Below are 23,565 nucleotides of genomic sequence, written 5' to 3'. Positions count from 1 at the left end.
TTTCAACTTCTCTCTCAGAGCAAAGGAAGAGTTATGCCCGGGACAGTGTCAGCAGCGTGTCCGACACATCCCAATACCGTGTTGAGGTAAGATGTTTTGACGTTTGCTAAAATGTAGAATGAAACTTGAGGGACATAAAAATTTGGTAGTAAAATCAGAATTATGTTTTATTGTATTCCTATGATGTACTATGAATTGTGTTCACCTTTTTTCTTTTAGAGTTTTGCAAAATTTAGATGTAAAATATCAAAGTATCTTGTTAGTCTGGGGTCTATTTTCATAGAGAGTGAATTAAAATAACTACTCATTTATTATTGCCAGCCTTATTTTGGTTAAAAACAGGACGAAGGCTTCTATTTTATATTATAGAATCTTGAATTTATGCCTTTGTTGGTTTCACAGAGTGGTTTGGTTTTATTTTTAATTTTACCTAAAGTCGTTAGTAGTCCTATTTAAACAGTGGTTTCTTATTAGTTTCCTGTGTTGTTATCTGTTAAGCTATATTTGCTCTTGAGTGGAATCTATTTAATGACTTTTGTTTGTAATAGAAAATATTTAAGTAGGGAGTAAATTTTAAATTGCTCTTATTTTCAGTTTTCTACCCATAGCAAGCATGCTTAATTAGATTTAAAGTTTTATTTAAGGGCATGTGTGAGTGGCTCAGTTGGTTAAGTCTTCTACTCTCAGTCTCGGCTCAGGTCATGATTTCACAGTTCGTGGGATCTAGCCCTGTATCAGGCTCTGTGCTGACAGCCTGGAGCCTGCTTGGGATTCTCTCTCCCTCTGTCTCTGCCCCTCCCTCCCTCCCTCCCTCTCTCTCTCTCTCTCTCTCTCTCTCTCTCTCTCTCCCTCCCTCCCTCCCTTTCTCCTCCTCCTCTGCCTCCGCCTCCGTCGTCGTCGTCTTCTTCTTCTTCTTCTTCTTCTTCTTCTTCTTCTTCTTCTTTTCTCTCTCTCTCTCTCTCTCAAAAATAAATAAACGTTAAAATTTTGTTTCAGTTCAATCAAGACTTTGACAGTTGTTATAGTAGTAGTCAACTACTTCTCTCATTTATCAATGTCTGTAGTTTTCCACCTGCAGTGTAGCTTCCCTGCTGGTATTCAGCACTTAAGTAACCAAAATGAAATAAAATGGGAGGGATTGGTTTTAAGAGAATGTTATTTAAGCTGTTTAGAATTTATGTTATGTTTATGTAGCTTGACATGGCTCAGTATTAAGCAGATTTAGGTATTTTATGACTCAAGGCACTGTTGCCTCTATTCAACAAAACCTGGCTTGACTTCATTATCTCAGTAAGATAGCCATGAAGTTGTAGGTGCTTTGTGTTGGTTCCTCACCACTCTACTCACCAACTTCAATGAGGTTACCATTGCTTTCTTTTGGAAAACGTGTACTAAGAGACTGTGAGTGTTATATATATTTTTCCTTTTTGTCAATCATAAGCACTTGACTACCTTTGTTCTGGATCGGAAAGATGCAATGATAACTGTGGATGATGGAATAAGGAAGCTGAAATTGCTTGATGCCAAGGGCAAAGTGTGGACTCAAGATATGATTCTTCAAGTGGATGACAGAGCTGTGAGCCTGATTGACTTAGAATCAAAGGTAAGTTTGTAAAATTTGGACTATTTTACTTGTAAGAAAGTTCCACAGGTATTTACATTTACAAGCAGGTCATACTGTATAAAAGTGGATGAAAGTTGGATAAAATAAAATATTTTGTCAGTGATTTGAAAGAAGAAATATAATACTGCATACACATCATGCACAAAAAAATTAGTTCCTGAAATTAAAGATCAGGGTTCCCTGTTCTGTTGTTTTATTTAAACCACAAACGATGAGATGAAGGAAGTGGCAAAAACAATTCAGAGCACTGAAGCAAGGCCCCCACTGGGCCCTTATGACATCTATCAATTACTTGCTAGGCCAAACCATATGCCAGGAAATGAGTGACCTGGGATGAAGAGGTGTGTCTGTGTGTACGTATTCCCTTCTCCCCAGCCATGTAGCAGGCACCTTTATTTTGCACTAGGCTGGCGGGTAAGATGCTGGAGCTCCTGAAACAGCACTTTTCTGAGCCCCATCATTTAAGAAGCACTTGAGTTGTGAAGGTAAAGAATCCAACTGTTGTAATCATTTTAGCGTATTCTGTCTGATGGGTCTTGGAGTACAATTTGCCCTTTCTTTCACCAGTCACATCCATCGTACCCTGTGAGAAAATAGCAACTGAGTGCCTCTCCGATCCTCATGGTTTCAAGTAATTCTAGGGAAGGGATATTATTTAATTAACTTTTGCAAAGAAAGAAAATTTGTTATTTCCCTGGTACTCTGAGAAATTGCATTTTATTCTGATGGAGCCAGTATTTCTTGTTTTGCCTTCGCTGGATGTCAGGGAATCAGAATTTAGAATGAATCTATGGTGTGATATATGTGTATATGTGCCGCCTGTAATAAAAGTTGATGCTTTTTATTTTTACTTTTATTAATTTATTTTTATTTATCGGAGATATTGTATTTTCTTTACTTAAAAAAATCACTGTTTCTCCCATCATGACCCACTGACTATTTGTATAAAGGCATTAGTCTAACAATAGACACTTTAAATTTATCTCATGAAATTCAGAATTCTGATTGTGAACAGAAAGTTCATTTGTTTAAGAAATAATTATGTAATCTATCAGTATTTTATTTAGTGGGCTATTTATAGGTTAAAGAGTATTCACTTTTATACTACCGAACATCTTAATCACTTTGAAGAATATATGTTTTTAGTGAGATCCTTTTGGCCCAGCTGTTTGATATTTTGGGCTGGAATAAATAAATATAGATATTTTTAATCTTTTCATCTGAGAGATTCATTGAAATAAAAAAATGTACAAATGATGTATTATTTGTAGCCCCCCCACATTTATGGTCACAGAAGATAGAGACTTCTGTGTATGACTGAGTATTACTGTTCAATGTTCAAGTAAAAAAAAATTCTGACACTATATAGCCAGAGGGGAAAAAATACCATGTAAGATGGGGAATAATCTTGGAAAGAGGCCTCAGTTTACTTCTTTTTCTCTTAAAGGCATCATCTCCACTCCATAACCTAAGGAAGTCAGTATTACCAAGTTCAGTATTTCTTCTGTTTATTAAGAAGATAACTGCATTCCTCTGCTAAATATTTCCTTTTTGTTGCTTTTTCTCCCACTCACCTTCTGGCCCCACCTTGTTTTCTGCTGTCACCTTGTATCTACTCATCCTCTCCATCCTAGGTGTTTACTCGTATTCACTGTCAGTATGATTTACACACTTTAAAAATGATGTGTACAGTGCCAAGAGCTCTTTGTGGAATCGATTATATTTATACAATAAAAATTAAGACAAGTTTGTTTTTACTTTGTTTATAGAATGAACTAGAGAATTTTCCTTTAAACACAATCCAGCACTGCCAAGCTGTGATGCATTCCTGTAACTATGATTCAGTTCTTGCCCTGGTGTGCAAAGAGCCAACTCAGAACAAGCCAGATCTTCATCTTTTCCAATGTGATGAGATTAAGGTAAATGAATGGTGTATTTTTTTTTCCCCCCTCTGAGTAGATGTTCTGACAGCTTTTGGATTATCTACTGCAGTCATATGACTGGTGGATTTTTAATTTCTTAGGATTTTGTAAGGAAAACAAATACCTTAGTATGTTCCTGAGGGCTTCCAGGAAATAAAGAAGAGATAGAGTGGTATTGAAAGAAAGAAAGAAAGAAAGAAAGAAAGAAAGAAAGAAAGAAAGAAAGAAAGAAAGAAAGAAAGAGGGAGAGAGAGAGAGAGAGAGAGGGAGAGAGAGAGAAAGAAAGAAAGAAAGAAAGCAAGAAAGAAAAGATGCATTCTACTTATTTAAAAAAAAGCAGGCATAGATAATATATTAAATTCTTCATTGAGTTACTTGGACTTATAATTAAAAATTGATTCTTCAAGAATCATTCTTCATGGACAGTAAGTAATCATACCATCTTATTTTATTCTGCATTAAACATGGATTATTGCGATGAAACACTTAGACACTTCCCATGATATAGATTTAAAGTTAATTTTAATTATGTGTCTTGAATAATTGCTCAAGATATGTAATCCCCAAGTGGTAATGTGAAAGTGGTTAAGCACAGTTACCAGTAAAAACATGCTATATCCTTAAGATTTGTATTTCAAAGTACACTGTAATTTTCAATGATTATAACTTGCAGTGCTTTGTTGGACATTAGAAATTATCATCAACCTTGAATATCTTTATTTCATGAGTTTATTTCTCCAAAAGGGAAATCATTTTGGGTTGAGTTGATTGGTGCTTTTCAAAGCAGTGATTTATCACTTTGATTTTATATTATAAAACATACAGGTAATTTTTATGATAAAGAAGTGCTGGGAGATTAGCATAAAGTGTCACTTGATCTTTTCTGTATTTTTTGACATGATAGATAAATTAGACTGTCATCAGGATATTTTATAATTTTCTTTTTTTTTAAATTTATGTTTAGATGACTTTCTAAAAACCTTACTTGAACTGTGGCATTAGGTAGATTACATATGTGATGTTCACCAAAATTTTATATAGTACCTTTTGAAAGTCATAAAGGGCATTAAGAATTTTGCAAGGTTAGGGGCACCTCGGTGGTTCAGTTGGTTAAGTTTCCTATTCTTCATTTCAGCTCAGGTCACGATTTCACTGTTTGTGAGTTCAAGCCCTGCATCAGGCTCTGCACTGACAGCACAGAGCCTGCTTGGGATTCTCTCTCTCTCTCTGTCTCTGCCCTTCCCTCTCTCCCTCTCTCTCAAAATAAATAAACAAAAAAAATGTGCAAGGTTAGATTTGTTAAGTATGAAATTAGTATGAAAGTGTATATTTTCTCTGGAAAAATGAAATTATAATGAAATAAAATTAAAATATTTTGAAAACAGAGGACTAAGCTAAAAGACATTTTAAATCTGGTGTTTGCCTCAGTGTTTTATTTTTTGTTTTATTTTTTTTATTTTTTATTTTTTTGCCTCAGTGTTTTAAAACTTACCCTGAAACTAATAGTTACTGTGCTGAGTAGAGTTTCTGAATTTCAATTCTGAGGATAAAGGACTTATTTTATCTGATAGGGGATGGTAGTGTTGATGAGTCTGAAACATTTACTGAATTATTGTTTTATGTAACTAAAAGCTCAAGTACCATATATGCAGCTATATGTTTTTACTCATTAGTGCCATATTCTCCATGAGGCCATTTTTTCCTTGAGACATTGAAAATATAAACACAATGAAGTATGATGTGGTTTCTTTTATATGGGTCATGTTGCAACATCACTTTTGAGTTATGAAGTTTCTTTTTATTTTTTTCAAGCTTCTTTGAGGATTTTAAACAATGCTTCTGCCCACTTCTGTAGTAAAATTTTTCTTAGAAATATGATATCCCCTTCCCCAAAAAGAAATATGATAGTCCCCCTCTCATAGGAAATTCAGGGTTCCTGGGCATCTTCAGTTTAATTAATTAATTAATTAATTATTAATTAATTAACATTTATTCACCTTTTTTGAGACAGAGAGAGACAGAGCACGAGTGGGGGAGGAGCAGAGAGAGAGGGAGACACAGAATCTGAAGCAGGCTCCAGGCTCTGAGCTGTCAGCACAGAGCCTGATGCGGGACTTGAACTCACTGACTGTGAGATCATGACCTGAGCTGAAGTCAGACGCTTAACCAACTAAACCACTTGGGCGCTCCAATAATTTATTAATTTTTTAAATTTACATCCAAGTTAGTTAGCATATAGTGCAACAATGATATCAGGAGTAGATTCCTTAATGCCCCTTACGCATTTAGCCCATTCCCCCTCCCACAACCCCTCCAGCAACCCTCTGTTTATTCTCTGTATTTAAGAGTCTCTTATATTTTGTCCTCCTCCCTGTTTTTATATTATTTTTGCTTCCCTTCCCTTATGTTAGTCTGTTTTGTATCTTAAAGTCCTCATATGAGTGAAGTCATATGTCTTTCTCTGACAAATTTCGCTTAGCCGAATACCCTCTAGTTCCATCCACGTAGTTGCAAATGGCAAGATTTCATTCTTTTTGATGGCTGAGTAATAACTCCATTGTATACATATATACCACATCTTCTGTATCCATTCATCTATTGATGGACATTTGGGCTCTTTCCATATTTTGGCTATTGTCAATAGTGCTGCTTTAAATATTGGGGTGCCTGTGCCCTTTCAAAACAGCATACCTGTATCCCTTCGATAAATACCTAGTAGTGCCAATGCTGAGTCATAGGGTAGTTCTATTTTTAATTTTTTGAGGAACCTCCATACTGTTTTCCGGAGTGGCTGCACCTGTTTGCATTCCCACCAGCAGTGCAAAAGAGATCCTCTTTGTCCACATCCTCACCAACATCTGTTGTTGCCTGAGTTGTTAATGTTGGCCATTCTGACGGGTGTGAGGTGGTATCTCATTGTAGTTTTGATTTGTATTTCCCTGATGATGAGTGATGTGGAGCATTTTTTCATGTATCAGTTGGCCATCTGGATGTCTTCTTTGGAGAAGTGTCTATTCATGTCTTTTGTCCATTTCTTCATTGAATTCTTTGTTTTTTTGGGTGTTGAGTTTGATAAGTTCTTTACAGATTTTGGATACTAACCCTTTTTCTGGTATGTTGTTTGCAAACATCTCCCATTCTGTCAGTTGCCTTTTAGTTTTGCCGATTGTTTCCTTCGCTGTGCAGAAGCCTTTTATTTTGATGATGTCCCAATAGTTCATTTTTGCTTTTGTTTCCCTTGCCTCCGGAGACATGTTGAGTAAGAAGTTGTTGCAGCCGAGGTCAAAGAGGTTTTTGCCTGCTTTCTTTTTGAGGATTTTGATGGCTTCCTGTCTTACGTTGAGGTCTTTCATCCATTTTGAGTTTATTTTTGTGTATGGTGTAAGACAGTGGTCCAGGTTCATTTTTCTGCATGTCGTTGTTCAGTTTTCCCAGCACCATTTGCTGAAGAGACCATCTTTATTCCATTGGATATTCTTTCCTGCTTTGTCAAAGATTAGTTGGCCATACGTTTGTGGGTCTATTTCTGGGGTCTCTATTCTGTTCCATTGATCTGAGTGTCTGCTTTTGTGCCAGTACCATACCGTCTTGATGATTACAGCTTTGTAATGCAGCTTGAAGTCCAGGATTGTGATGCCTCATGCTTTGGTGCTATTCTGGGTCTTTTCTAGTTCCATACACATTTTAGGATTGTTTGTTCTAGCTCTGTGAAGAATGCTCGTGTTATTTTGATGGGTATTGCATTGAATATGTAGATTGCTTTGGGTAGTATTGACATTTTAACAGTATTTGTTCTAACTGTCCAGGAGCATGGAATATTTTTCCATTTTTTGGTGTCTTGTTCACTTTCTTTCATAAGTTTTCTGTAGTTTTCAGTGTTTAAATTTTTCATCTCTTTGGTTAGATTTATTCTTAGGTATTTTATGGTTTTTGGTGCAATTGTAAATGGGATCAATTCCTTGATTTCTCTTTCTGTTGCTTCATTATTGGTGTGTAGGAATGCAACCGGTTTCTGTGCATTGATTTTTATATCCTGCAACTTTGCTGAATTCATAGGTCAGTTCTAGCAGTTTTTTGGTGGAATCTTTTGAGTTTTCCATATAGAGTATCATGTCATCTGTGAAGAGTGAAAGTTTGACCTCCTCCTGGCCGATTTTGATGCCTTTTATTTCTTTGTGTTGTCTGATTGCTGAGGCTAAGGCTTCCAATAGTATGTTGAATAACAGTGGCAAGAGGGGACATCCCTGTCTTGTTCCTGACTTTAGGGGGAAAGCTCTCAGTTTTTTTCCACTGAGGATGATACTAGTGGTGGGTCTTTCATATATGGCTTTTATGGTCTTGAGGTATCTTTCTTGAGGGTTTTTATCAAGAAAGGATGCTGTACTTTGTCAAATGCTTTCTCTGCATCTATTGACAGGATCATGTGGTTCTTGTCCTTTCTTTTATTGATGTGATGTATCACACTGGTTGTTTTGCAGATATTAAACCAGCTCTGCATTCCAGGTATAAATCTTACTTGGTTGTGGTGAATAATTTTTTTAATGTATTTGAGGATCCAGTTGGTGGTATCTTGTTGAGGATTTTTGCATCCATGTTCATCAGGGAAATTGGTCTATAGTTTTCCTTTTTAGTGGCCTCTTTGTCTGGTTTTGGAATCAAGGTAATGCTGGCTTTATAGAAAGTGTTTGGAAGTTTTCCTTCCATTTCTATTTTTTTGGAACAGCTTCAAGAAAACAGGTGTTAACTCTTTAAATGTTTGGTAGAATTCCCCTGGAAGGCCGTCTGGTCCTAGACTCTTGTTTGGGGGGGGAGATTTTTGATTACTGTTTTGATTGCTTTACTGGTTATGGGTCTGTTCAAATTTTCTATTTATTCGTGTTTCAATTTTGGTAGTGTATATGTTTCTAGGAATTTGTCCATTTCTTCCAGATTGCCCATTTTGTTGGTGTTTAATTGCTCATAAGGCATCTTCAGTTTTATTTAACATCCTGCGTAATAGAGAGACTTTGACAGGATGTTTATTATATCTTCCTGAAAGTAAGATATTCTTATCGCAGTAACACTGAACTAGCGTGCATTAGCCCTCACAATTATTTAGGAATGTGACCTTGGCCAAGCCATCATGAGTATTCTTCAGTTTCATTAATTATAAAACAAGGAGAACATATTAATCTTCAAGTTTCCTTTCAGCCCTAAAATTTTATGATTATCTGTGCTTATGGTAAAAGAATATACAACATACATATTTGAGAAAAACATACATAGTTACAGAGAACCAGCAGGAATAAAAAATAGAAGATGAGTACATCCTAGCAAGAATCTAATATGCAGTAATAATCACTGGCCGTAAATAAAATTCTTTGCTACTAATCTTACCTTGTTTCTCAAGAAAACCCAGTCAGATATTCTTGTTGGGAGAGTATTAGAGAAGTTAATTGTTTGGAGAAAGTTAACTTTTATCTGAAATGACAAAATAGGATACAAAAGGATACAACCTAGTGTTGGGAGTTCATTCCATGATTATAGTGTATTTGTTTTAAACTGAGAGTATCTGCTGGGTCTGAGTGATATGTTGCAGTAGGTTAATAGGCGCCCACTGGAGCCTGAGGATGAGAATGGGAAAGGAGCTCTGTTCCTCACGCGTTCACTTCTATTTCCTTCATTTCTCCTTAGGCAGAGATTTTCCCCCAGTTATGCTTTCTGCGTATACCTATACTTCCAGCACATGCAAATCCCTCTCCTCTTTGCCTTTATGCGAGGATGACTTGTGTCTAAACTAATGGAATCTGGACTAGATAATCTTTAAAAATTTCTTCGCGTTTTAAATTTTGTCTTTGGGGCGCCGGGGTGGCTCAGTTGGTTAAGCGTCCGACCCTTGATTTTGGCTCAGGCCATGATTTCACAGTTCGTGGGGTTGAGCCCTGTGTCGAGCTCTGTGCTGACAGAGTGGAGCCTACTTGGGATTCTCTCTCTCCCTTTCTCTCTGCCCCTCCCCCACTTGCATTCCCTCTCAAAATAAATAAACAAAATAAATAAATAAATTTGGCCATTATAAAGTTCACCATCAAAAAACCACAAGAGTCATGTTTGGAAAGCACGTTTAAAAAAAAGAAAACACTTCTTTTGTGTCAAGACACTGATTCAGACAGGAAACATAATCCCTTTTTTGTTGTTGTTTGAACCTACATATCAAGACAAGAAAAATCTATGACCTCCTGTCTTCCATTGCAGGCAAACCTCATTAGTGAAGACATTGAAAGTGCAATCAGTGACAGTAAAGGAGGGAAACAGAAGAGGCGGCCCGAAGCCCTGAGGTAAAATCATTAAAAGAGATTGAGGGGTAGAATTGTTTTGTTTGTTAGAAAAGTTTTTTCATTTGTGGTTTTTTGTTTTGTTTTTTGCTCTAAAGATTTAGAAAGATTGCCTTCAGTGAAGGTATATTTTAGAGATTACAACCTGTGATTTCAACTCATTTGCTCTTCTGAGTTTGTCGGTTTATGGGTTTATGTGTGCACATTTTCCCTCCATGTTTCTGGTCTGTCTCTGAGAAGGCTTCTCTCCCACGTGTGTTGTCCAAGAGAGTCAGGACTGATGAGTGACAATTTAAGGGAAGGTCAGCCTAGGGGAGTACAAATAGATATGAGGAATATAGTTAGTTCACAGCCTTTCCAAATCACGGGAGACACAGGAAAAAAAAATTAAACCTAGTGATCAGTTGAATTAAAATGTTCCTATGATTTTGTATTTGATGTACATTTGTAAATATATATAATATGAAATGGTTAGGAAACCCTTATTGTTCTACCTCTTGACATAGTTCCTAAGGTTGAAGAACTAATACCATAAACTGAGAGAATTGATAGAAAGTAAGATGGTAAAAAATTCTTTTTTTTTTTTTCGTCTTTTTTAGGATGATTTCAAAAGCAGACCCTGGTATACCACCTCCACCAAGAGCTCCTGCCCCAGTGCCCCCTGGGACTGTTACCCAGGTGGATGTTAGAAGTCGGGTGGCAGCCTGGTCTGCGTGGGCAGCTGACCAGGGGGACTGTGAGTGTTTCTAGAACTGCTACTTCTTGAACATTTATTATGGGTTGTGACATAGTTCTTGCTTTCAAATTCTGATGCTGATTTCTGAGCTAAAGCCTGAGGTTAGCTTTTTTAATTGAAACAAAACTTAGAAAAGAAATTTAAGCCTTGGACGCTATAAGACTATTGTATACGAGAGTTCAGGCCAGTCATTTAAATAAATATGGTGTTAGGATTACGGTCCCCTTTTTTCTTTTTTTTAAATGCAATCAAAGATGGGAAGTTTGACTCAGCTAACAAAAAGATGGTAACATGATATATACCAAACAAGAGTCTACCAGTTTGTTTTTAAAGACTATACTTCAAAATTCTTTCCATTATTATTACCTTACCACTGTCCTTTTTGGAAAAAGTGTTGTGCTTTCATGAAAAGGATATCAGGGTAGTATTAGGACAAGAGTAAAATGCATTCTCCATCTGGCTAAGCTTGTCAAAGGGGCCCTTGTGGGCACCATCATTTTACCTTGGTATTCTTTTTAAAAGACAAATCACAGCATAGAACATAGTGTAACATTTTACATGTCAGAATGTTTCTTGCCAAATATGAAATTGTTATGACTGATAATGCCTTATGATATGTTGTTAGGTCCAGTGTCTTCATTATAAGGGTTAATAATTGTGATCCAGCAAGTTTGAATTTGATGAAGCTTCACTCTTTTGCCTCACAGTTCAATAGACTTCTTAAATCACTTATCCTTTATCTAATAAAGCATTATTCATACAGGATATCTAGCAGGGTAGGTAAACAATAGAACTTGGTGGCCAAAATGAGTGACACTGGGCTTGATTTTGAATCTGATGAGTTGCAAGTTAGACTCTGGAATAAGACCAGGATCTCCTGTGTGACCTTGGACAGTATCTCTCTGTGCTTCAATCTCACTTGTAAAATGGGGATAATAATTCATGGGTTGCTGTGAATCTGAAAGCAAGTAACGCCTCTAACAGTATCTCTTGCAGTGTAGTACACATAATGTGTGGTTGGTCTCACTTTTGCCAAATGGAGTTCATTTTATTTCTGAAATGCTTTCCATTTTATTTAGTTTTTTGTTTTGTTTTGTTTTGTTTTTTGGTATCCTTGAAGTTATTTTTAGAGATTTACACATAAGCCCAGCTACCAAACAGATGAAAGAAAGAAATCTTTGAAACATCCATTTATCAAAAGTGAAGTAACAGAATTACTTACTTTAACTTTTATAACAATTTCTGTTTTTAGAAATTTATAAGGTAAATTTCTGTTGATGCTTTTTTTTTTGTAAAATTTTGTGTTTAAAAAAACTGGTAGGAGTTTATAGTGTTTTTTACTTTTTGTTCTTATGGTACTTTTGTTGTTGCTGCTGTTTGGCGGAAGAAATGTGGGTTTTGAGAGAGATCAAAATGGTCTTCCTTGAAGTTGAGGAAGGATAAGACATCTTAAGTTTACAAATATTCTGAATAAAATTGTAAAAACATCTGTAAAACTAATATAATTTACAGAAAAGAGAAAATTTGTTCCTGGGGTGTTTGTGGGCTCTCATTAGGTTTTGTCTAAAATATGCTGTGCATTCTCATCTATTTAAATTAGAGTAAGAAACGGTTTTCAGAACTTCTAATTTTCTACTAGACCAAATAGAACATAACACTTACCCATGTGAGGTTCTGTCTGGATCCAGGCCAGTTTTTAGTTGGAAATCCACTGCACGCTCCCCTGCTTCCGTGACCCCCCCGCAAGAAGTATCTTTTGGTCCCTCTGCAAGTTCTGGCTGACTCAGGCTAAAATCTCCTTTGAATCCTTGACATAGCCTTACCCATGACTTCTAAAAGTGGTCTCTGTAGAATAGTGGCAGAAGGGGTCCTAGGTGATGAAAAAGTCTGCAAGATACTGCACCTCTCCCTTATCTCACCTGCCAAGTGACATTTTGGGACCTATCTGGAGTTCCTACTAGCTATATTTCAAGGTCAACTTGCTGCTTTCTGTAGTATACAATACCCAAGGAAGTAGCTAACCCATGCAAAACAGCATTTAACTGGCAAGATTTCATGAATGTAAATTCTAATTATCTTAAAGTACTTTACAGCCACTAATTAAGTTTCATAAGACTCTGTAATTTCTTCTTTTGTGTGTGGGGGGGTACCTATTCCTTTTTTGGGGAAAAGTTAGGCATAAAAAGGCATAGCAATACAGAATTTTGAGTATTTTTTTTATAGTTTTCTGTATTGAATATCATGAGTCATGATGTATTATGAGTTGTATTTCCATTATTGATGGTACATTTTTCCTGTTTCATCTGTACAGTTTTTGGTTTTTTTTATTCCATATACTGTGAAATGTTTGTAGAAGTATCTGTGTTTAGTAGTAGTGTTAACCAGGAAGGAGATCATGATAATGACCTTACAATTAACATCATGCTTTAGCTCAATGAGCTAACTTAATATCTTGAATGCTCTTAAGATATCTATTATTTAATTTACAAATCCTGTAGGGCATTTATACTTTTAAAGTTTAAGTCAGTGAACCCAACATTGCATGTTTTAAGCTTAATGACATTTTAAAAAGCACTTTACTGGGGCGCCTGGTTGGCTCGGTCGGTTAAGCATCTGACTTCGGCTCAGGTCATGATCTCACGGTCCATGAGTTCAAGCCCCGCATCGGGCTCTGTGCTGACAGCTCAGAGCCTGGAGCCTGTTTCAGATTCTGTGTCTCCCTCTCTCTCTGCCCCTCCCCCGTTCATGCTCTGTTTCTCTCTGTCTCAAAAATAAATAAACATTAAAAAAAATTTTTTTTAAATAAATAAAAAGCACTTTACTGTCAGAATTTTTTTATTTTTTATTTAAAAAAATTTTTTAAATGTTTATTTTTGAGAGACAGATTGAGAGAGAGAGAGAGAGAGAGAGAGAGAGAGAGAGAGAGACAGAGCACAAGTAGAGGAGGGGTAGAGACAGAGAGGGAGACACAGAATCTGAAACAGGCTCCAGGCTCTGAGCTGTCGGCACAGATCCTGATGTGGGGCTTGAACTCAGGAAAGGTGAGATCATGACCTGAGCTGCAGTCGGAAGCTTGGCTGACTGAGCCACCCAGGTGCCCCTACTGTCAGAATTTTAAAAAGGACTTTACTGTCAGAACCCCCAAAGCTTTATTATAATCAAAGTGTTGGAATGTGTAAGAATTGGGATGTTTGTTGCGTTAGAAATAGTTGGCCAGTTTTTGACGGGCAGGTGCTTAAATGTGAGTTGGTACTTGTTTTCTTCTGTAGGAATTACAGGATGAGAAGTTAGGATTGGTTCCACAGGCAGCTGTCAGGAAGAAGGGAGAATAGCGGGGAAGTTACAGGGTGAATCAGCATTGTGAAGGTTGAAAGCTCTGCCCGAGTCCTTCTTTTTTAGTGGTAGCAAGAGTGCATGTCATTCATAGATGACGAGCAATTTTGATTCTGTATCTAAAGAAGGTGTTCTCTTTTGTAAATGGTACTCTTTTCATGTTCCATTGCCTATATTGATACTGCTCAGGCAACAGGTGGAAAGACTTAATGATTTCCTTTCTTTAGTTGAGAAGCCAAGGCAGTATCATGAGCAGGAAGAAACGCCTGAGATGATGGCGGCCCGAATTGACAGAGATGTGGTACGTCTACCATTCATCTTTAGATCATTGGCTTTTTGTTTTGTTTTGTTTTTTAAAGGGGAGAAAATATCAACAGGGAAAATGAAGTTGATTTAAATAAAGGTGTTTTGTGGAAAGTATATTTTCTCTTTCCATTGGTGGTTATGCCCTTTGAATTATTTATCTTAACTGGTTTTTGCCTTTATGCCAATATTTAGTAGAATAGGGCTCTGATAGAAAACTAGCATATTAACTAGTTTGCAAAGGAATTTAAACTGAATTATCAGATTTGAGGGATTTTAACTTTTTCATAGTTTGTAATTCATAATTGAAATATCTTTTAAATATATCTTCATGACATTTATTAAAAAATATTTTATAATTCCTAAAAAATAAAATGTAAATTTTAACTCTTTATAAAGGATAAGGCTGTATTTATTTTTATTAGTCCATAGTAGTTTACTTATACAGTGAGAATGCCCTGTGATGTAATAACAACATATGATCGTAATATAATTATTTTTATACTATACACACATTCCTAGCTTATTTGTAAACAAATACTTAGAGGAATTTGAAGTCTGGAACTTCATTTTTATATCACACCATTATTTATTACACTTAGAAGTTTATTTAATCCCGATTTCTAGTCTTTTAAATTAGAAGAATGTCAGGTTTCACACAAAGTAGAGAAAGTCAGCTAAGACTGTAGTATAATCAAAATTCATCCAATAATCCCTGAAAGCATAATTCATCATTGATTCTATTTAACCATGTAGAAACTCTTATTAATGACTATTCTAGGATAATTATCTATGTGTTTATTAGGTTATACAACATTCTGTATACCTTTTTCCATGAAATAATACTGTCGGTACTTTATTGGGACATTTATTAAAAAAAACAAAAATTCTTAGTGCTCTTCTAACAAGATATTTCTTAGAAATTTTTACCCTAACTTTATGTGGAAGAAGCACTATGAGAAAATTAGAGTAGTTGAAAATAATTAATAATCTGAATAGATACTGTGAATGCTTTCTTGATGGTATTGAAAATAGAACAAAATTAAACTAAAGAAAAATGTGAATGTCAGACTTCAGCCACAGGTATAGATATATTTAGTTTAATTCTTTTCTTGGAATTAGTGCTAAACTTAAAATTTGTATGTGGGAGGTATTTTTTTTTCTAATTTTCCTTTACTGACAGTATAAAGTCAAGGCAAAAAATTGTCTTATTTTGTTTTACATTTCATTCTGTAATTTCTAATTCCAGCAAATATTAAACCACATTTTGGATGATATTGAATTTTTTATCACAAAACTCCAAAAAGCAGCTGAAGCATTTTCTGAGCTTTCTAAAAGGAAGAAGACTAAGAAAGGTAAAAAGAAAGGGCCAGGAGGTAAGTTGGATTTTCTTAATCTTCTAAAGACCTTTGAGAACTCCAGTGCTAGGCAGAGTTTCTGCCCTTGTGAACTGCTCAGCAAAACTCCATTGACAGTGGGCCAAGGTCCCTTTTTTTATTTTGGGATAGCACCTGGAAGTTAGGCAGAGACTAAGATGAGCCCAGGGAAAAGTCCATTTTGGTTCGAAGTTGGCTATGGTAAGGAAAGAGTCTAGGATACTTCACCTAAATCACAGAGGCTCTGAGGTGCAGCTGGTGACCATCTGTTTATAGTTTTAATTAGTGACTGCAAAATTAATGTCTGCTAAAGTCATAGCTCTGTTCTTCCCATAATTGGATGTATTTTATTGTAAATATAGAACCTCATTATTTTGTTAGAAGGATTGATTTTTCTCATTAATATAGTTGCAAATGTCAGTGGATTTGATTTTTTTTTTTTTAATCACAGAACTCCCAAACAATATGTTCAGGTCACATACAAGCAGTTTTTGAGTATGCTGTAGTTAGCTATTTAAAATGGCTTCAAAATATATAAGCTTGCAATTGTAGAACATAATGAAATACATAAAAGAATAGTAAATAAATATCCCTTTCATGACACATGACTTTCCAGTCTTTCTCTAGCTCATGTCTATATCATAAGCATGTGACCTGTAGACTTGTCTTCCAGATGTGTATATCTGGATATATACGTCACTTCCTTATATTCTGAGATTAAGTATTATTGCTTCCTTATGTCTCACACCTCTTATTCCTGCTGTATTCTTTATGAAGTGTGTTCTGTCCTTTTGGTCACCCAGATTTTAGACCACAGATTCTTGTATGATTTCATTCTCTAGCTTACAGCCAACATCAATATTATTTTTTCAATGAGTTGGGGTTTTTTTTGTTCCTTTGTTTTTGTTTTTTTTCTTTTTGGGAGAGAGAGTGTGTGAACAGGGGAGAGGGGCAGAGGGACAGAGAGAGAATCCTAAGCAGGCTCCATGCTCAACGGCGAGCCTGACATGTGTCTTGATCTCACAAACCATGAGATCATGACCTGAGCCAAAATCAAGAGTCGATGCTTAACTGGTTGAGCAACCCACATGCTCCTTCACTGTGTTTTATATCCAGTTGTTTTCATTTTCATAACTAGTGTCTGCTTCAAACTGTGATCATTTTTACCCAGCTCTCTAAGTAGTCTTCAAGCCTCCAGTTTTTTATTCTGGGAGGACAGTTGTCTTAAAGCTCTAAGGCGGTCACTTTGTTCTTCTGAAAAGCATGTTAATTCCATGTTCTGTTAAGTCTACTCCTCCCCTTGGCAGTCAAGGTCACCCATAATCTAACCTTGATCTACTTTTCCATCCTCGTGTTTCTTTGTTTTAGTTTGTTGTTTCATGTACATACGATTTCCTTTTTTCATGTTTTTTACTTATACTGTTTTTATCCAACCATGACATTTTCTTACCAAATTGCCATGTAACAGACTTTCCAAATCTCATCTTAAAGGCTACTTTCCCTGTGAAACATCTTTTAGGTGTACATCCTCCCAACTCCCAACCAGGTGCAGTCTCTTTCTATAATACTTCATTGGTGTATCTTTGTTACTTATCTGATTCATGTCTTCCATTAGATTTTAAGGCCCTACAGAGTGGGGCCTATAACTTACACATTTAAAAAAAATATATTTATTTATTCTGAGAGAGAGCAGTGGGGAAAGGGGCTGAGGGAGAGAGAGAATCCTAACCAGGCTCCATGCTCAGTACAGAGCCTGATGAGGGAGGGGCTCAGTCTCATGACCGTGAAATCGACCGGAACCAAAATCAAGAGTCAGATGCTTAACCACTGAACCCCCCCGGAGGCCCCATAACTTATACATTTTTATAGTCTTTGCAATGATAAGCACAGTAACTGGGACATAAAAAGGCTACAGTATACGTTTATGGAATTGATGAGTAATTGGTAGTGCCTAAGGATAGAAGAATCCATTTCAAATGTCGGATCATCTTAGTTTGTTGCAGTTAGTCTATGACATGTGGTAGAGTAGCTACACAGCGTGGTATCTGGTATGATCATCAAATTTTATAGACGCAAATGTGTTCTTCTACTTTTTCATTTAATGTATTTTCTTAGAACTTTGCTTTCATCTGTCCCTCTTCCCATTTATTTCTTTTAGAGGGCGTTTTAACTCTGCGGGCAAAACCTCCTCCTCCTGATGAATTTATTGACTGTTTACAAAAGTTTAAACATGGATTTAACCTTCTGGTAGGTGAAATTTATTTATATATAACTAAAAGAAACAAATGAAAGAAATCAAAGCCTAGCCAGGATGTTATTGATTAAATTAAGAGATAAGCTTTTTCCTGTGGGTTTTTTGGTATGTGTGTCTTGATTTTTCTTTAATTAGGACAATAGCTAGTAAAACCTATGTATCTAAGCGAATTATCAAAAAGGAATGATTCCTAACTTTTTAAAAACTAAATTCCCCTAATCTGACTTACCTAGGCTGATTAATACACTAAAAGTGAAAGTAGTAGTAAAGAACTCTTCCTCTGAGTCTGTGTTGGACCTTCATGAGTGTCTGTTTTTTGCTTCATTACATCATAGTAATCTGTTTGTCTGGTTTCTTAATGCTACAGGCCAAACTGAAGTCTCATATCCAGAATCCGAGTGCTGCAGATTTGGTTCATTTTTTATTTACTCCATTAAATATGGTAAGGCTTTGTTAATATAAGAAAGGAATTACTCTTAGTACGTTTTTCAACCCCATGTGCCTGGCTGGAGTTACCTAGACAGTTTTTCTTCATCACCTTGCATGGATTCTATTTCCCTTGGCATCTATGCACGTATCAAGAATGTGCAATTTGAGAGTTTGAAAGAACCTTAGAAATCATCTAGTTCAAACACCTTATTTTACAGTTGAGGAAACTGATGTCTGTGACAGCGCTAGGGAAATGAAAAGAAAGATTTATCGGATGCTGGTGTTGCAATGTATACTAGTATATAATAGAAATGGCTATAATAATATAAAAGCTTTTCTCTTTCTCCCAAAATAGGCTAGACATGAGGAGGCGCTGGATGGAAGGTTTTGCTCATGTATTTATGTATTCACAAATATTGAGAGCCTGCTGTGTGCTTCGTATTATTCGTAGCTTATCAGGAACAAAACAGACATAAATTTTTACCCTCTTGGAACGTATATTGTAGTATGGAGGGGCAATTATTAATCTAAATACATGCATAAATAATGCATTTTGCTAAAAATAAATGTTACTTGAAAAAATGCAGTAGGGACAGAGAACAGGGAGCATTTCAGGTGCGTGCTCATGCAAGTGCGCACATGAGTGTGTGAGCTGGAGTAGTACCCTTTCCGAATAGGGTTGGTTAAGGTGAGAAGGTGTCATTTGAGCAAATGAAGTGAGGAATGAGTCATGTGGATTTCTGAAAGAAGAGAATTCCAGGTAGAGAGCAGCTATTGTAAATGCTCTGGGGTGGTAATTGCAAATTGTGCTCTTGGAATAAATAAGTGTTGTGACCGGAACAGAATGAGGGAGATCTTAATTAGGAAATGAGGTTAGCAAAGAAACGGAAGGCCATATTTTGTTGGTCCTTGTAGGTGATTGTGAAATCTTGTACACTTTGGAAGGTTTTCGCCAAAAGGATTCTTCTGGCTGTAATACTTGGAGATCTGGCGGAAGAAGGGACTGGAATGGTTATTAGAATAATCCAGATTGGAGATGACGGTGTTTGGATCAAGTAGCATTAGAGATCGTAAGAAGCCCGATTCTGGGTGTAAACCATAGAAGCAACACTTTCTGGTAGATAGGGTATGCTGTGCAACAGCCAAGCGTATCTCCAAAGTTTGGCCTATGAGTGAAGAGATGGCCTAATTATTAACCAAGATGTAGAAAACAATAGGTAAGACAGAGACTACTACCAAGGTAGTAGTTACAAATAAAGAAGAGGGGTAAGGACTGGTGGATCCCTGTGCAGTTTCAGTGTGAGGAGAATGGAAAGAGCCAACAAAGATTTGAGAAAAAGCAGTTAAGTCGGGAAAAGAAAAATAAGAATATTATGGTGTTCTGGAAGCCAAATGAAGAAAATGTTTCCAAGAGGAAGAATTGAGCAACCGTGTCAGATATCTGTGTGGTGGAAGCTGATTTTACCTCCACGTTCTTGTTACAGCTGTACAAAGGCAAAGAAAGATGATTTGTCTTTAAGGAAGTGACTCTGAAATTAAACAGATAATTTCTGCCTTTGTCCAGTTGGCCTGAATGTTCTCATATAGCCACACCGAACACCAGAGTAATATAGTCTCCATCTGTGTTGGTTCATCCAAAACGTAGGGGCTTCTCTTTCTAGATGGGAGAAGAGAGTGGACACTAGGGAATAATTAGTAGTCCTTACATTGCCCACTATATGTCAGGTAGAGTGACAGGCAGGTAGTACAATTTTTTTCTCCCCAGAAAACTCCCTTCTCATACAGGTATATTTTTATATAAGGTATAATTAAAAAAATTTTTGTTAATGTTTATTTATTTTTGAGAGAGAGAGAGAGAGACAGAGTGAGAGTGGGGGAGGGGTAGAGAAAGAGGGAGACACAGAATCCGAAGCAGGCTCCAGGCTCTGAGCTGTTAGCACAGAGCCTGACACGGGGCCTGAACTCACAGACCATGAGATCATGACCTGAGCTGAAGTCAGAAGCTTAACCGACTGAGCCACCCAGGCCACCCCCCTCACATAAGGTATAATTTTTGAAGCTAAAAAGAAGGGTGTGTTGGAAACAATTCCCTTTGTAGAGGAGTTGGACTTTCCTATGAGCTTATCCAGCAAAAGGTTATATACCCTTGTGTCATAGGCCAGGATCCAAGATACACATCTTCATTTTCTGAATTTTCAGTATCCAGGTATGTTCTTTCCTTATATGGTATGATAATATACTTCCCTTCCTGTTTTATATTTCTTACACTTGCAAATAGTGTAATAGCAATTGTTCCAAGCTGACTTTATGTAGAGCCGTCTTGTCCTACAGGACAGCTAGGAGAATTCACTGGAATATTTAAGAGTACACAAAAAAAGTGCTGGGGCTTAGGGAAAGCATGGCGACAGAAAGCAGGCAGAACAATTGTTGGCCCCACATACAGACAGATATGAAAAGAGACTGGGCTACAAATCACTCTTTTCTACAATTCCTCCAATTAGCTAGGTCATTCCCGTTTTGTGGGAGGACAAGTGAGCAAGGAGTAAAAAGAAGGCAGAATCTGTTTTAAATACTTCCAGGAGGACAGAGTTTCCTGTTTTCTGGGCTAAGGCAGGCACAGGTGGAGTGGTTGTGAATGGCTTTCCCTGTCAGAAGGGCAGACAATAGAGAACAGAATGACAATAGCAGTAATGATAATTGTTAGTAGTGTGTGATTATTTGGTGTTATTATTTCTATGGCTGTTTTTTAAAGAGTAAGAACTATATGAAGCCAATAAGCTTAATTTTGGTTTAGGGCATATGGACATTATGGTTTGAGTTCTTTAATATTTATCAAAAATGGAGCAAATTCAAATGCATTTTTCATAGCTTTTACTTGATTATCAGAAAAAAAATGAGAAAAACAAAATCCAAGTTACAAAAAGGAATAATAAATCTTATCCTTTCCTCAAGGGCAACTAGACAAGACCTGAAGTAGAATATGAAATGAATATTGCTTTACAAACATAGGAAAGTAACATTATCAGCATAAATGTCAGAACTGGGCAATAAACGATTAGAAGATGAAAGTCCAAGGCTACATCAATAATTTATGAATGCTCCCATATGTTGTTGCTATATATAGAACATCAAATTTCTACTTGTCTGGAATAATTCTTGCTATATAAGCTCTTTTAAAAATTAGATCAAGGCCATTCACATGCAAAGAAGCCCAGACTAGCTCATTAACAAAATTTATATTCCTCACTCCTTTTTAAAAATATTTATTTATTTTTGAGAGACAGAGAGTGTGTGTGGGGGGGGGGGGAGGTGCGTGCACACGTGTATGAGTTGGGGAGGGGCAGAGAGAGAGGGACACAGAGAATCCCAAGCACTATTAGTGCAGATCCTGACACCAGGCTCAAACTCATAAACTGCGAGGTCATGATCTGAGCCAAAATCAAGAATCGAAGGCTTAACCTACTGAGCCACCCAGGTGCCCCTATATTCCTTATTCTTTAACACATTTGATACTGTCTTAGTTTGCGTATTAGGAAGTGTTGGTTATAGAGCAGTTTTTTGCCACCTTCTCATTCTTTCAAACTCTTTCACACATTGTAAGTAATTGCGTAGTCATTACATAGAGGAGAACTATAAGATAATAGGACTGGTTTCCCTAACATGTAGAAATTAGCCTTTGCGATCAGGCTATGTATCTGAAAATATGATGTATTTTATCTTTGTTTTTCATCAAAAATGACTCCTTATTAATGGTGTCTCTGATCAAAATATGTCTGTTGCTCTTTTAATGTTCTGCCTACAGAGATCCAGATGTATTACTTGGATAAGAAACTTGGGAAGGAACGTTCATAAAGAGCCTACTTCCAGCCACACAAAATTGAATGGCTTTAAAGCTTGAAAAACCTGCTGCCTGCCCCAGCATCTGCACACAAGCTTACCTACAGCACACATACATGCAAACCTGCCTGACATCCGTTCTCCAGAGGGAACTATGTCTTGCAGCTTTTTATTTACATTTCTTTTGTTTCATTCCCTCCTCCCTCTGTGAAACCAAAGATTTAAAAATTCCTTTACTCTTAGATTTTACTCCTTAACTTTTCCTTCTTAATCATCCCTACACATTTACTAGAAGTGCTTATAGGTCTTGGAAGTAAGAAAATTACATGCCAAACAGTCAGAGTGGGTTTTGTTCTCAAGTAAGAGCCAATGTCCCTCCTTATCTTTGATCTTTCACTGATTCTCATTCATCCCTCCAACACTGTGTTTTCTGCAGTTCATTTGGTCCTAGTCCTCACGGGAGGGAAAACTGAAGAATAAGCCATAAGTTAAAATGTAATATGTTGCTAATACATATAAATTGTTTTGGGGACAGTGAGGTGCCTCAGAGCTATGCTGTGGGGTTAAGAAGGGCTTCCTGGAAGAGGTGGTACTGGAGTAGAGTTCTGAGTGATGAATTAAGGGCCTCATGGGGAACTGGGAAGAAACATGTGCAGATACACAGAGGTATACGATAGCATGGCATGCTCAGGGCACTTGGATGACTGGGGAGAAACTGACTCTTGGTCTGAAGCCATTCAAAAAAAATCCCTTTTTACTTGTGCCATATCTCTGGGAAAGTGAAATTTTTATAAAAGGGCTCTGGTTTCTGCTCTAGGAGATAACTACCATTCTTTAGCCAGGAAATAGCCTCTGAGAAGTCAGTTTGGAGCAGTTTCCAGACATACACTTATCATCATTTTGTTTATCAGAGAGTTGCACCTGTTTATTTGTTTCTGCTAGTCATTAAATTATCCATTTTAAATCAGGACAGTTTCCTAGAATTAGATTCTGGGAAAAGCTGTCATAGATTCAGAGTACCAGTTCTCATTCTTCTCTCACTTTTCTCTCCGGATCCTTTTATTTTTGTATGTCTTTATAGGCACAGCCATAGGCTGTTAACTTGAGACTTATTTCTCTCTAGAGTATTCCTTTATAGAACCGTATTTTTCAAGTTGGGCATAATAGATTTGCCAGGAAAGATACATGTACTTTTTTTTTTTTTAAAGCAAAAAGCAGATAGTTAAACCACCTGACTTAGAATTCTCTGGATAGCCATTAGTATTTTCCAGGGGAAATACAGTCCTGTGCAGCCAATAGACAGATCCTGTGAAAGTCGTTAAACTATTAACTTTTCATTCTAGATTATTAGGCACTATTAGCCTGGGCAAGTTGACTTAACAAACTGTTTTTCATTCAGTAGTACACTGCACAATGTCAAAATTTGAGTATATGAAAACA

General features: G+C 36.6%; 1 protein-coding gene across 7 annotated transcripts in view; it reads left to right on the top strand.

The window, feature by feature from the left end:
* The window catches only part of EPS8 (epidermal growth factor receptor pathway substrate 8), a 190,051-nt gene that overhangs the window by 130,483 nt on the left and 36,003 nt on the right, over positions 1 to 23,565 (top strand). For 6 of the 7 annotated variants that reach the window (XM_042991835.1, XM_042991829.1, XM_042991830.1 and 3 more), the window contains 9 exons: positions 19 to 86; positions 1,442 to 1,603; positions 3,394 to 3,543; positions 9,778 to 9,860; positions 10,457 to 10,593; positions 14,154 to 14,227; positions 15,479 to 15,605; positions 17,764 to 17,852; positions 18,227 to 18,301. In XM_042991835.1, coding sequence (XP_042847769.1) covers positions 19 to 86; positions 1,442 to 1,603; positions 3,394 to 3,543; positions 9,778 to 9,860; positions 10,457 to 10,593; positions 14,154 to 14,227; positions 15,479 to 15,605; positions 17,764 to 17,852; positions 18,227 to 18,301 — 965 coding nt within the window. Of the gene's footprint in view, positions 1 to 18; positions 87 to 1,441; positions 1,604 to 3,393; positions 3,544 to 9,777; positions 9,861 to 10,456; positions 10,594 to 14,153; positions 14,228 to 15,478; positions 15,606 to 17,763; positions 17,853 to 18,226; positions 18,302 to 23,565 lie in introns of those variants that run through there. The other variant, XM_042991836.1, reaches the window with a different exon arrangement.

The sequence above is a fragment of the Panthera tigris genome, chromosome B4, assembly GCF_018350195.1.
Source record: "Panthera tigris isolate Pti1 chromosome B4, P.tigris_Pti1_mat1.1, whole genome shotgun sequence".
NCBI classification, from domain to species: Eukaryota; Metazoa; Chordata; class Mammalia; order Carnivora; family Felidae; genus Panthera; species Panthera tigris.
Note: the sequence above shows the minus strand (reverse complement) of the source record. Positions and strands in the feature narration are given on the sequence as shown.